This window comes from Sardina pilchardus, chromosome 2 (genome assembly GCF_963854185.1).
Source record: "Sardina pilchardus chromosome 2, fSarPil1.1, whole genome shotgun sequence".
In the NCBI taxonomy this organism is placed as follows: domain Eukaryota; kingdom Metazoa; phylum Chordata; class Actinopteri; order Clupeiformes; family Clupeidae; genus Sardina; species Sardina pilchardus.
In genome coordinates, this window is record NC_084995.1 from 45380819 (window position 1) to 45392192 (window position 11374).

An 11374-nucleotide genomic window follows, 5' to 3' on the forward strand; every position below is an offset into this window, starting at 1 on the left:
TGAATAGTCTCGATCAGGTGTTGATCTCACCTGTCTCCTAGCGTGTGAATAGTCTCAATCAGGTGTTGATCTCACCTGTCTCCTAGCGTGTGAATAGTCTCGATCAGGTGTTGATCTCACCTGTCTCCTAGCGTGTGAATAGTCTCACCTGTCTCCTAGCGTGTGAATAGTCTCACCTGTCTCCTAGCGTGTGAATAGTCTCGATCAGGTGTTGATCTCACCTGTCTCCTAGCGTGTGAATAGTCTCACCTGTCTCCTAGCGTGTGAATAGTCTCACCTGTCTCCTAGCGTGTGAATAGTCTCGATCAGGTGTGTCCAGGTGCTGCTGAAGCGCTCAGATGAGGTGAACTGGCTGATGAAGATCTCAGACACATATGGAGCCACATAGGGAAGCTTCTCCCCGTGGCCTCTGAAAGACACACACACACACACACACACACACACACACACATACACACACTCACTTACAAATCATTTTTGATTTTTACAAATCAAGCTCAGTACTGTATGTAGACTGTAAACAAACAGCATGGACACTCATATATAAGCCGGGCTCCATAGGATGTGCCCCCCCCCCCCCCCCCCCCCCACACACACACACACACACACTCACACAGGATGTGCCACTGAAGCGGAAAACCAAACAGAGCCATCTTGTATTTCTAGCTATATCTTCTGGGTCAGTGGCTGTGTCTAAGACCACATACTTCCGTCAGTACACTGGTAGTGTTATTGGCATTGTGCCCACTTTTCTAAAGTTAGTATTGCCCCAACATCTGCACTAGATACTTAAACGGAGTATTTTAAGTGCCCCAACATCTGCACTAGATACTCAAACGGAGTATTTTAAGTGTCCCAACATCTGCACAAGATACTTAAACGGAGTATTTTAAGTGTGCAAGTAGGCTTTCTAAAGTTAGTATTGTCCCAACATCTGCACTAGATACTTAAACGGAGTATTTTAAGTGTGCAAGTTAGTATTGTCCAACATCTGCACTAGATACTCAAACAGAGTATTTTAAGTGTGCAAGTTAGTATTGTCCAACATCTGCACTAGATACTCAAACGGAGTATTTTAAGTGTGCAAGTAGGCTTTCTGAGACACAGCCAATGTCTTCTGGTTCTGAGCTGACAATGTTACAGTGTCAGTGTGTTTGAGAGTATGTGTGTGTGTGTGTGTGTGTGTGAGTGTGTGCGTGTGTGTGTGTGAGTGTGTGCGCGTGTGTGTGTGTGTGTGTGTGTGTGTGTGTGTGTGTGTGTGTGTGCGAGTGTGTGTGTGTTGATGATCTTACAGTGTGAGAGTGTGTGTGCTGATGCTCTTACAGTGTGTGTGTGTGTGTGTGTGTGTGTGTGTGTGTGTGTATGCTGATGATCTTACAGTGTGAGTGTGTGTGTGTGTGCTGATGATCTTACAGTGTGAGAGTGTGTGTGTGTGTGTGTGTGTGTGTGTGTGTGTGTGTATGCTGATGATCTTACAGTGTGAGTGTGTGTGTGTGTGCTGATGATCTTACAGTGTGAGAGTGTGAGAGTGTGTGTGTGTGTGTGTGTGTGTGTGTGTGTGTGTGTGTGTGTGTGTGTGCTGATGATGATCTTACAGTGTGAGAGTGTGTGTGTGTGCTGATGATCTTACAGTGTGAGTGTGAGTGTGTGTGTGTGTGTGTGTGTGTGTGTGTGCTGATGATCTTACAGTGTGAGAGTGTGTGTGCCTTTGAGAGGTTCAGTGCTGAGTATCTTTCTCTCCAGGGTGAGGTCCAGGCCTGCAGGTTTCCCCTCAGGTGCTGCATCAGTCCAGCTGCCACTATCAAACACACACACACACACACACACACACACACGCAATCAGACACTTCTTGCTTTGCCCCTTTGAACACAAAAATCATTCCTGCGTGTGTAGTTCCCTACCACACATCCTCTCCACTCACACACACACACACACCAGAGCTGCCAACTTTTAAAAAAACCTTGGAGTGAGATTCTGTCGGAGGTGACCAAAAGTTTGTCCCGCACTCGTCACGATACCAAAATTATTGTTTCGATCCCGATACTAAGTCAAGAATTGTGATTTTGACACTTTTTCGATGCTTTTTAAAAAACATAAAAACATTTGGTGATTTAATCATCAGCAACCTGATATTGAATATTGTGTGATCATTCACAAGATTCTGCTCGACCCTCCACACACACAGAAAATGATAGTCACATGTTTTTATATCATATATTTTGGAATTCATAACTGTACATATTTTGTTGATAATGTTGAGTATTTTACAATCTGCATAATTATTAGTAACTAAAAATGTTTAGTCATTTGTGTACTGATATCAAGACTATTAGGCTACACTTACTCATAGGCCTATGTTTAAATGGTGTGTAGGCCTAGGTCTATTTGAGTGTGCATTATGGAGTGTGTAATTGAGTGCCTGTCGCTTTAAGAAATACGTGAGGTAGCTTTCTATCTCACGGTTTTACGCGAGTGAAAAGTTGCATGACAAGGATATGTGGATGCAATTAATTTTGCTTTCTGTGTCATTAGATACATTACATGTTCAAAACAGTAACAAGTTGAAGAAAATCTTTCAGGGATCATATAGCCTAAGAGATGAGTGTCTTGCAATGTTCCTTTATGATTTTAGTGAGCACTACGATTTAACTCTCTCCAGAAGTTATTTATCCACACGTTCCAGCAAACAAAACAGTGCAACAAAAGTTAGTCTAAGTTAACATGTAGGCTAGGGAATCAAGTTCACCCACACAAACTGATTTATTTCATGTTAAGTTTAAGAGAGTGAGTTCTTAATTAACTATAGGCCTATGATTTGTGATACAACATACTCTGACCAGATTGCGATTTTCTCCCCGCGGGTGTCTCCTCCTTCTGTCGCAAACTTGGATTTCTATGCAACGAATATGGTCTACTGTAGGCTACAGTGGCGTTTCTTAGCGCAATATACCGTTGGAGTTTTAAAAGGAACGAACGAGTCTCAGCCCAAGATCAGATTTTGTTTTGCGTGAGAAAATGGATGTATGGCGTGAGTGCGTGGGCAAAATCGTGTGTCACACGCCGAAAGCGTGAGAGTTGGCAGCTCTGCACACACACACACACACACACACACACACACACACACACACACACACACAGTGTAGTTCCCTACCACACATCCTCTCCACTCTCACACACACACACACACACACACACACACAGTGTAGTTCCCTACCACACATCCTCGCCACTCTCACTCACACACACACACACACACACACACACACACACACACACACACACACACACACACACACACACACACACACAGTGTAGTTCCCTACCACACATCCTCTCCACTCTATCAACGAATCTCCAAAGAGTGGCAACAGCTCTGGGTGTTTGAGAAGGATCACTATCACTGGTTTGCTAAATTAGACTCTGGCAAAGTCTATCTGTTAAAAACAGACCTGTCTTCTAGTTATTCCACCTTAAGTCTTTTATGTTACAGTAATAATTCTTTATTGCTTTCTTTTTATTTTTTATTTTATTATTATTACTATTATTATTATTATTACTCTTGGCTCATCTATGCTTTTATCTGCTATTACTGTTTGGTTTTTGTTTATGTAAAGCACATTGAATGACATCTGTGTATGAAATGCGCTATATAAATAAACTTGACTTGACTTGACTTGACTCTCACACACACACACACACACACACACACACACACACACACAGTGTAGTTCCCTACCACACATCCTCTCCACTCTCACACACACACACACACACACACACACACACACACAGTGTAGTTCCCTACCACACATCCTCTCCACTCTCACACACACACACACACACACACACACACACACACACACACAGTGTAGTACCCTACCACACATCCTCTCCACTCTCTCTCTCACACACACACACACACACACACACACACAGTGTAGTTCCCTACCACACGTCCTCTCCACTCTCTCACACACACACACACACACACACACACACACACACACACACACACACACACACACACACACACACACAGTGTAGTTCCCTACCACACATCCTCTCCACTCTCTCACACACACACACACACACACACACACACACACACACACACACACACACACACACACACAGTGTAGTTCCCTACCACACATCCTCTCCACTCTATCAACGAATCTCCAAAGAGTGGCAACAGCTCTGGGTGTTTGAGAAGGATCACTATCACTGGTTTGCTAAATTAGACTCTGGCAAAGTCTATCTGTTAAAAACAGACCTGTCTTCTAGTTATTCCACCTTAAGTCTTTTATGTTACAGTAATAATTCTTTATTGCTTTCTTTTTATTTTTTATTTTATTATTATTACTATTATTATTATTATTACTCTTGGCTCATCTATGCTTTTATCTGCTATTACTGTTTGGTTTTTGTTTATGTAAAGCACATTGAATGACATCTGTGTATGAAATGCGCTATATAAATAAACTTGACTTGACTTGACTTGACTCTCTCACACACACACACACACACACACACACACACACACACACACACACACACACACACACACACACACAGTGTAGTTCCCTACCACACATCCTCTCCACTCTCTCACACACACACACACACACACACACACACACTCACACACAGTGTAGTTCCCTACCACACATCCTCTCCACTCTCACACACACACACACACACACACACAGTGTAGTTCCCTACCACACATCCTCTCCACTCTCACACACACACACACACACACACACACACACACACACACACACACATACACACACACACAGTGTAGTTCCCTACCACACATCCTCTCCACTCTCGTCCTCTATGGCGATGACCGGTGTGATGGCGTTCTCATAGGGAATCCTCAGGACGAGGCGCACTGTGTCCACTCGTCTCCTCCACTCTCACACACACACACACTCACTCTCTCTCACACACACACACACACACACACAGTGTAGTTCCCTACCACACATCCTCTCCACTCTCGTCCTCTGTGGCGATGACCGGTGTGATGGCGTTCTCATAGGGGATCCTCAGGACGAGGCGCACTGTGTCCACACGTCGCTGGACGCTGAGAGCGGTGAGGACCTGCTGCAGTCTCCCCCGGGAGAGGCTGCTGTTCTTTAGGCTGCACATAAAAGAAGACAACATCTTTTCACTCATCCAATCTGGGTGACCAACGTAATACTGGGCTAAAACCAGGCCTTATGTACTGCAGTAGAACACTTAGAGTGGACTACTGCAGTAGAGTACCTAGAGTAGAGTACTTAGAGTACTGCAGTAGAGTACTTAGAGTAGAATACTGCAATAGAACACTTAGAGTGAAGTACTTAGAGTACTGCAGTAGAGTAATTAGAGTAGAGTACTGCAATAGAACACTTAGAGTGGAGTACTGCAGTAGAGTACCTAGAGTAGAATACTTAGAGTACTGCAGTATAGTACCTAGAGTAGAATACTTACAGTACTGCAGTAGAACACTTATGGGACATTTCCACTACGGTCCTGGGCCAGCCCCAGGCTTTATCCCGGTCTTAAACACCGGTGCCTAGCCCCAGTGTTGTATTTCCACTACTGAGTTAAACACTGGGGTTTTACGTGAACTTGGAATGTTTACTATACAAACGTAATAGCCTACGTTAATTTCCCGGGAGAGATGCCTATCGCCGCCTATCATAGCAGAAGTAACTTCCGACATTAGTGCTGAAACTAAAACGTAGCCTACGCCTAGTGCTACATAGGCTAATATTAAGGTTAATAGTTCTGCATGAAAGCTGACTGTAGCAGCCCCTCACTCGGACGTTGGAGAACTAGCTGGCAACTTATTACTACCTAAACAAATTAAGCACTGACTCAAAACGGGGTGACCAGGAATGCTGCAAAGTGGTATAACACGTGAAAACTAGCGTCCATTTTTATTTATATTTTACTTTCCTGAAACAAATAACTGAAATAACGCTAGCAGCTAGCTGGCTAGGCTAAAAACATTGTTACGTTTGATTCCATTCCTACTACCATTCGAAGTCCTCGGTCTGGCCTCGGTTCGGCCCTGCCCAACTCCGGGGCCGGACTGAGGCCGTTTGAGCCCTGGCCCAGGGCCGGCCCCGATCATGGAAAGACGTCAAGCCCGAGGCTTTACCCCAAACACCGGGGTTTTACCCCGTAGTGGAAATACGCTATTAGAGTAGAATACTTAGAGTACACTGCAGCAGAACACTTAGAGTAGAGTACTTAGAGTACTGCAGTAGAGTACCTAGAGTAGAATACTTAGAGTACTGCAGTATAGTACCTAGAGTAGAATACTTACAGTACTGCAGTAGAACACTTAGAGTAGAGTACTGCAGTAGAGTACTTAGAGTATACTGCAGCAGAACACTTAGAGTAGAGTACTTAGAGTACTGCAGTAGAGTACTGCAGTAGAACACCCGTTACACTCACCCCGCTAAACCTCACTCCCGATCCGGGTCACGGCACCAATGTAACCTGCGTTGTGTGGATCACCGCGGTCCAGCCCTGCACACGCCCAGACTCGAACCCGCGAGACAGCAGCACCTCGGATCGGGAGTCGAGCGTGCTAACAATCCAGCTAAAAGCCCAGGCTACTAGCTTTCATGCCAGCAGCGCTCTTGAAGCGTCGGGGAGTGAGGTTTACTAACGTTCTACAGCATAGCTAACCAGCTAGCTCCCGTTACACAGGGATCACAGGGGGTATTAAGGATCATAGGAGGTATTAATGATCATAGGGGGTATTAAGGATAGGGTTTTAAAGGTCTTACTGCAGGGATTTTAGTGGGTATTAAGGATCATAGGGGGTATTAAGGATCATAAGGGGTATTAAGGATAGGGTCTTAGTGTAGGGATCATAGGGGGTATTAAGGATCATAGGGGGTATTAAGGATCATAGGAGGTATTAAGGATCATAGGGGGTATTAAGGATAGGGTTTTAAAGGTCTTACTGCAGGGATTTTAGTGGGTATTAAGGATCATAGGGGGTATTAAGGATCATAAGGGGTATTAAGGATAGGGTCTTAGTGCAGGGATCATAGGGGGTATTAAGGATCATAAGGGGTATTAAGGATAGGGTCTTAGTGTAGGGATCATAGGGGGTATTAAGGATCATAGGGGGTATTAAGGATCATAGGAGGTATTAAGGATCATAGGGGGTATTAAGGATAGGGTTTTAAAGGTCTTACTGCAGGGATTTTAGTGGGTATTAAGGATCATAGGGGGTATTGAGGATCATAAGGGGTATTAAGGATAGGGTCTTAGTGCAGGGATCATAGGGGGTATTAAGGATCATAGGGGGTATTAAGGATCATGGGGGTATTAAGGGTCATAGGGGGTTTTAAGGATCATAGGGGGTATTAAGGATTATAGTGGGTATTAAGGATCATAGTGGGTATTGAGGATCATAGGGGGTATTAAGGATCATAGGGGGTTTTAAAGGTCTTACTGCAGGTCTGTTATGATCTTGTCCTGTCCCAGTGCTCTGGTCAGATCCTCGACATCATCATCTCTCAGGTTCTCCACCACCAGTCTGCAACACACCAGCAACAGCAACATTCCTTTACACCTAATTTATAAACTTGCTCGATGAATATAAGCCAAAATAGTCAATTCATAACAACATTATTCATCTTGCATGAAGTATATGACCTGAAGGCAATTTACAATTATTATTGAGGAACACTCAATAAAGTTGTGTATAACTTCTTGTAATGTCAGCTAGGACATTTATGGTGCGGCTTCCATAGCTAGTAAATGATGCTTGGAGCTGGAGTCTTGCAATATACCATTTCACCGCTAGATGGGAGAATTCCCCCTAAGAATGCACAATGTAGCTTTAAGTACACAATGTAGCTTTAAGTACACACAAGGTCTAGGAGGTATACTGCATGCGTGACAGCTTTTACTTCAGCTTAGCTTTCCTAATATGGCAGTATCCATGACGACAGTAACACTGACCCCAGCTCGGTGCTCTTGGCCAGAGCGTCGACGAGGACCTTCATCTTCTCGGCGGTGAGGTTGCAGTGCGTGAGCGTCAGGCGCTCCATGGCCCGGCAGTGGCGGACACAGAAGGCCAGCATGCTGCAGTCGGTCTTCTTCAGGGGCACACCGTCCAGGTTGATTCTGTTCCAGATCTCCATGGCCGTCTGCACAAAGTCCTCCTCGTGGATCTCGTACAGGCACTGCAGAATGAACAGCTGGATGTTGTGCGTCCTGGGCAGCCCCTCCTCGTCCTTGATCAGCTGGTGGATCCACTCTTCCAGCAGCGAGCGGATTTCAGGAGCAACGCGGAGCTGGTGAGTGTCCGTGACTTCCTGGTTTGAAAAACCGAAGAGGAACTGGATGACGGGCAGCAGGTGGCTCATCTGCAACTTCTGGTCGGTGACGTTGAGGCCCAGCTGGACCCTTTGGAGAATCTCCTTCACTTTCTCCCGAGCGACGTCCACGTCACTTAACAGATAGAAAAGGGCGGCGAAGAACTCCTGAAAGCTGAGATGCATGAAGCTGTACTTCGTCACAACGTTGAGCTTCCTCAGGAAGAACTTGCAGAGGAAAGGGACAAGGTGGTAGTTCGACACCATCTGCTTCACGTCGCGCTCATCAAACAGCACTTTTTGTTTGATGATGCCGTCCTCAGCGAGCTGGCCCAAGTTTCTCAAAAGGCTGCTCCATTCACTCTCCTCGAGATTCGGCCCGTGGTGCTTCATCTGCGTAAACACAAAGTGTGCAAATATGGAGGTGCTGGTGTCCAGCCCTCTGATCATGTCCGTCTCTTTCTTGAACGCGTCTTTGAAGACGTTGCACACAATCCAGCAGGTAACTGGAATGAAACACGCCGTGAGGAGAGTCTCGTTGCTCTTCACATGCTTCAGAGCCTTCTGCCAAACCGCGGGGTTTTCATCCCTCGCAAAGAAGGCCTGGAAGTAGCTCTCCACCCCTTTGTCGGAGAACCCCAGGATCTCGGTGAAGCGCTGGGGGCTTTTCAGCATGTCACTGAGAGCCTTTACTGCAGTGGACCTGGTGGTGACCAGCAGGGAGGACTTGGCCAGCATCTTCCCCCTCAAGAGCGCTGTCAAAACAACCCTGGTGCTCGCCCGTGTCCGAGGGTCAGAGGGCAGTGAGGAGTTGGAGCCACCCTCCTGCGGTGCCAACCTGAGCTCATCGAAGCCGTCTAAGATGAAGAGCACCCTGTGCGGTGCCTCCCGCAGCATCTTCAAGACTGTGGCTTTATCGATGTCGTGATGCTGCAGCAGCAGATCGACTAGACAGAGGTCTTCCTTGACGTTGTTCAGCTCCTTCCCCTTCAGGTGGAACACCAGATCGAAGCGGTCCTTGTACATTCTGTCGGACGCCCAGTCGTCCATGATCTTCTGTGCGGTGAAAGACTTGCCGTACCCAGAGTGTCCCTGGAGGATGACGGCTCTGGGGGCCCTTTCCTCCTCCCCCGTGCTGCTGGGGCTGAAGAGCTGGTGCACGCTGGTGCACAGGTACTCTTTGCTGGCGCGGCTGAAGACTCTGTGGAGGAGCTCCCTCCCTCGCATCCGGATCTCCTCCTCCCGCTCCCTCTGCTCGCGATGCTTCTGCACGATCACCAGGTCCGTGTAGCGATCCAGCAGGACCACGTAATCCGCCCCCGGACGCGAGTTGTACTCCTGCACCGTGCCAAATTTAGCTCGGATGTGAGCCTTATACTGGGAGAGTGAAGTTTCATCTGCACACAGAAACAGTTCCTTGGTATTAGATGCTAAAACAACACAATCTACTCTTCATAAATGAGGTCTTCAGACCTGGTTCAACAACAGTGTAAAAAAGCGAACTTTCAGCTTTTGATGTGAAATGTTGTTATTGAACAGCAAGCGTGCCTTGAATAATGATGATGGGGACACTGTGCACACTGCATGCAGCAAGCATATCATATGTGTTCACTCATGTCTACATCAAGCATATCATCTACTCATTCACTCATGTCTACATCAAGCATATCATATACTCACTCATGTCTACATCAAACATATCATATATTCATTCACTCATGTCTACATCAAGCATATCATATATTCATTCACTCATGTCTACATCAAGCATATCATATACTCATTCACTCATGTCTTACATGAAACTTACATGATTTCTGACTCTGAAGAATGTCCATCTCGTTTTTTTTAATAATTGATTCAGATTGAATTATATCCACTGTGTCGCACTCATTCTCTCTTCCCCCTCCTGTAGGAAATACAAGTTTCATTATACTGTTGAATGTGTTAATGTGAAATTGGCATCTATTATCAATTCATCTACACGTTCCTTTCATCATGACCATCAAATATGCAGCTAACAATCAGCTAACAATTCAAAGGGAATACCGAAAGAGATAGCTACATGGGGGCTCGTGAACATGCCCCCAGAGTGTACAGTAGTGCTATAGCTACATGGGGGCTCGTGAACATGCCCCCAGAGTGTACAGTAGTGCTGTAGCTACATGGGGGCTCTTGAACATGCCCCCAGAGTGTACAGTAGTGCTGTAGCTACATGGGGGCTCGTGAACATGCCCCCAGAGTGTACAGTAGTGCTGTAGCTACAGTATATGGGGCTCGTGAACATGCCCCCAGAGTGTACAGTAGTGCTGTAGCTACAGTATATGGGGCTCGTGAACATGCCCCCAGAGTGTACAGTAGTGCTGTAGCTACATGGGGCTCGTGAACATGCCCCCAGAGTGTAGAGTAGTGCTATAGGTACTTGGCTGCTTTAGCTGTTGGCCTTAGCAACTTGAACGGTAAAACCGACAGTACTCTGTGATCTCGAGGAACAGAGGTTTATGTGAAAAAATGCTAGAATTCTCAATTAACAATTAAGCTTCCTTTTGCCTGGTTTGGCCTGATTTGGCCTACTTTGATCTGATTGGGCGTCATTTGGCCTAGTTTGATCTGATTGGGCCTAGTCCCGCCATGACCCACTTACCCTGGAGCAGATTCTTAATGTCATGAAGATCACTTTGAATGCCGTCTACCTTTTTGTCCATCCCTTCTAGTAGAGGCAACACTAGAGGATCCAAAAACAATGCAAAAACAGCTTACAATTCATTCAAAGTACTATAATGCTGTGTATCAGAGCAAATACAATATAATGCTATATAATGTATTTATCTGATCAAATGCAATATAATACTATATATTATTTACAATAGTAAAAATTGGTGGGGTTGGATCAGGGGTGTGTGAGTTTGGATCAGGGTTGTGTGGGTTTGGGTGTGTGTGGGTGTGTGAGGTTGTGTGGGGTTGGGGGTGTGTGGGTGTGTGTGAGGTTGTGTGGGGTTGTGAGGTTGTGTGGGGTTGGGGGTGTGTGGGTGTG

General features: G+C 45.8%; 1 protein-coding gene across 1 annotated transcript in view; it reads right to left on the minus strand.

The window, feature by feature from the left end:
• Positions 1-11374, minus strand: part of LOC134075234 (uncharacterized) — a gene marked incomplete in the record, with an annotated part of 50646 nt that overhangs the window by 22975 nt on the left and 16297 nt on the right. The window contains 7 exon segments of the mRNA XM_062530792.1: positions 278-409; positions 1688-1798; positions 4989-5150; positions 7473-7556; positions 7985-9737; positions 10151-10249; positions 10985-11065. Coding sequence (XP_062386776.1) covers positions 278-409; positions 1688-1798; positions 4989-5150; positions 7473-7556; positions 7985-9737; positions 10151-10249; positions 10985-11065 — 2422 coding nt within the window.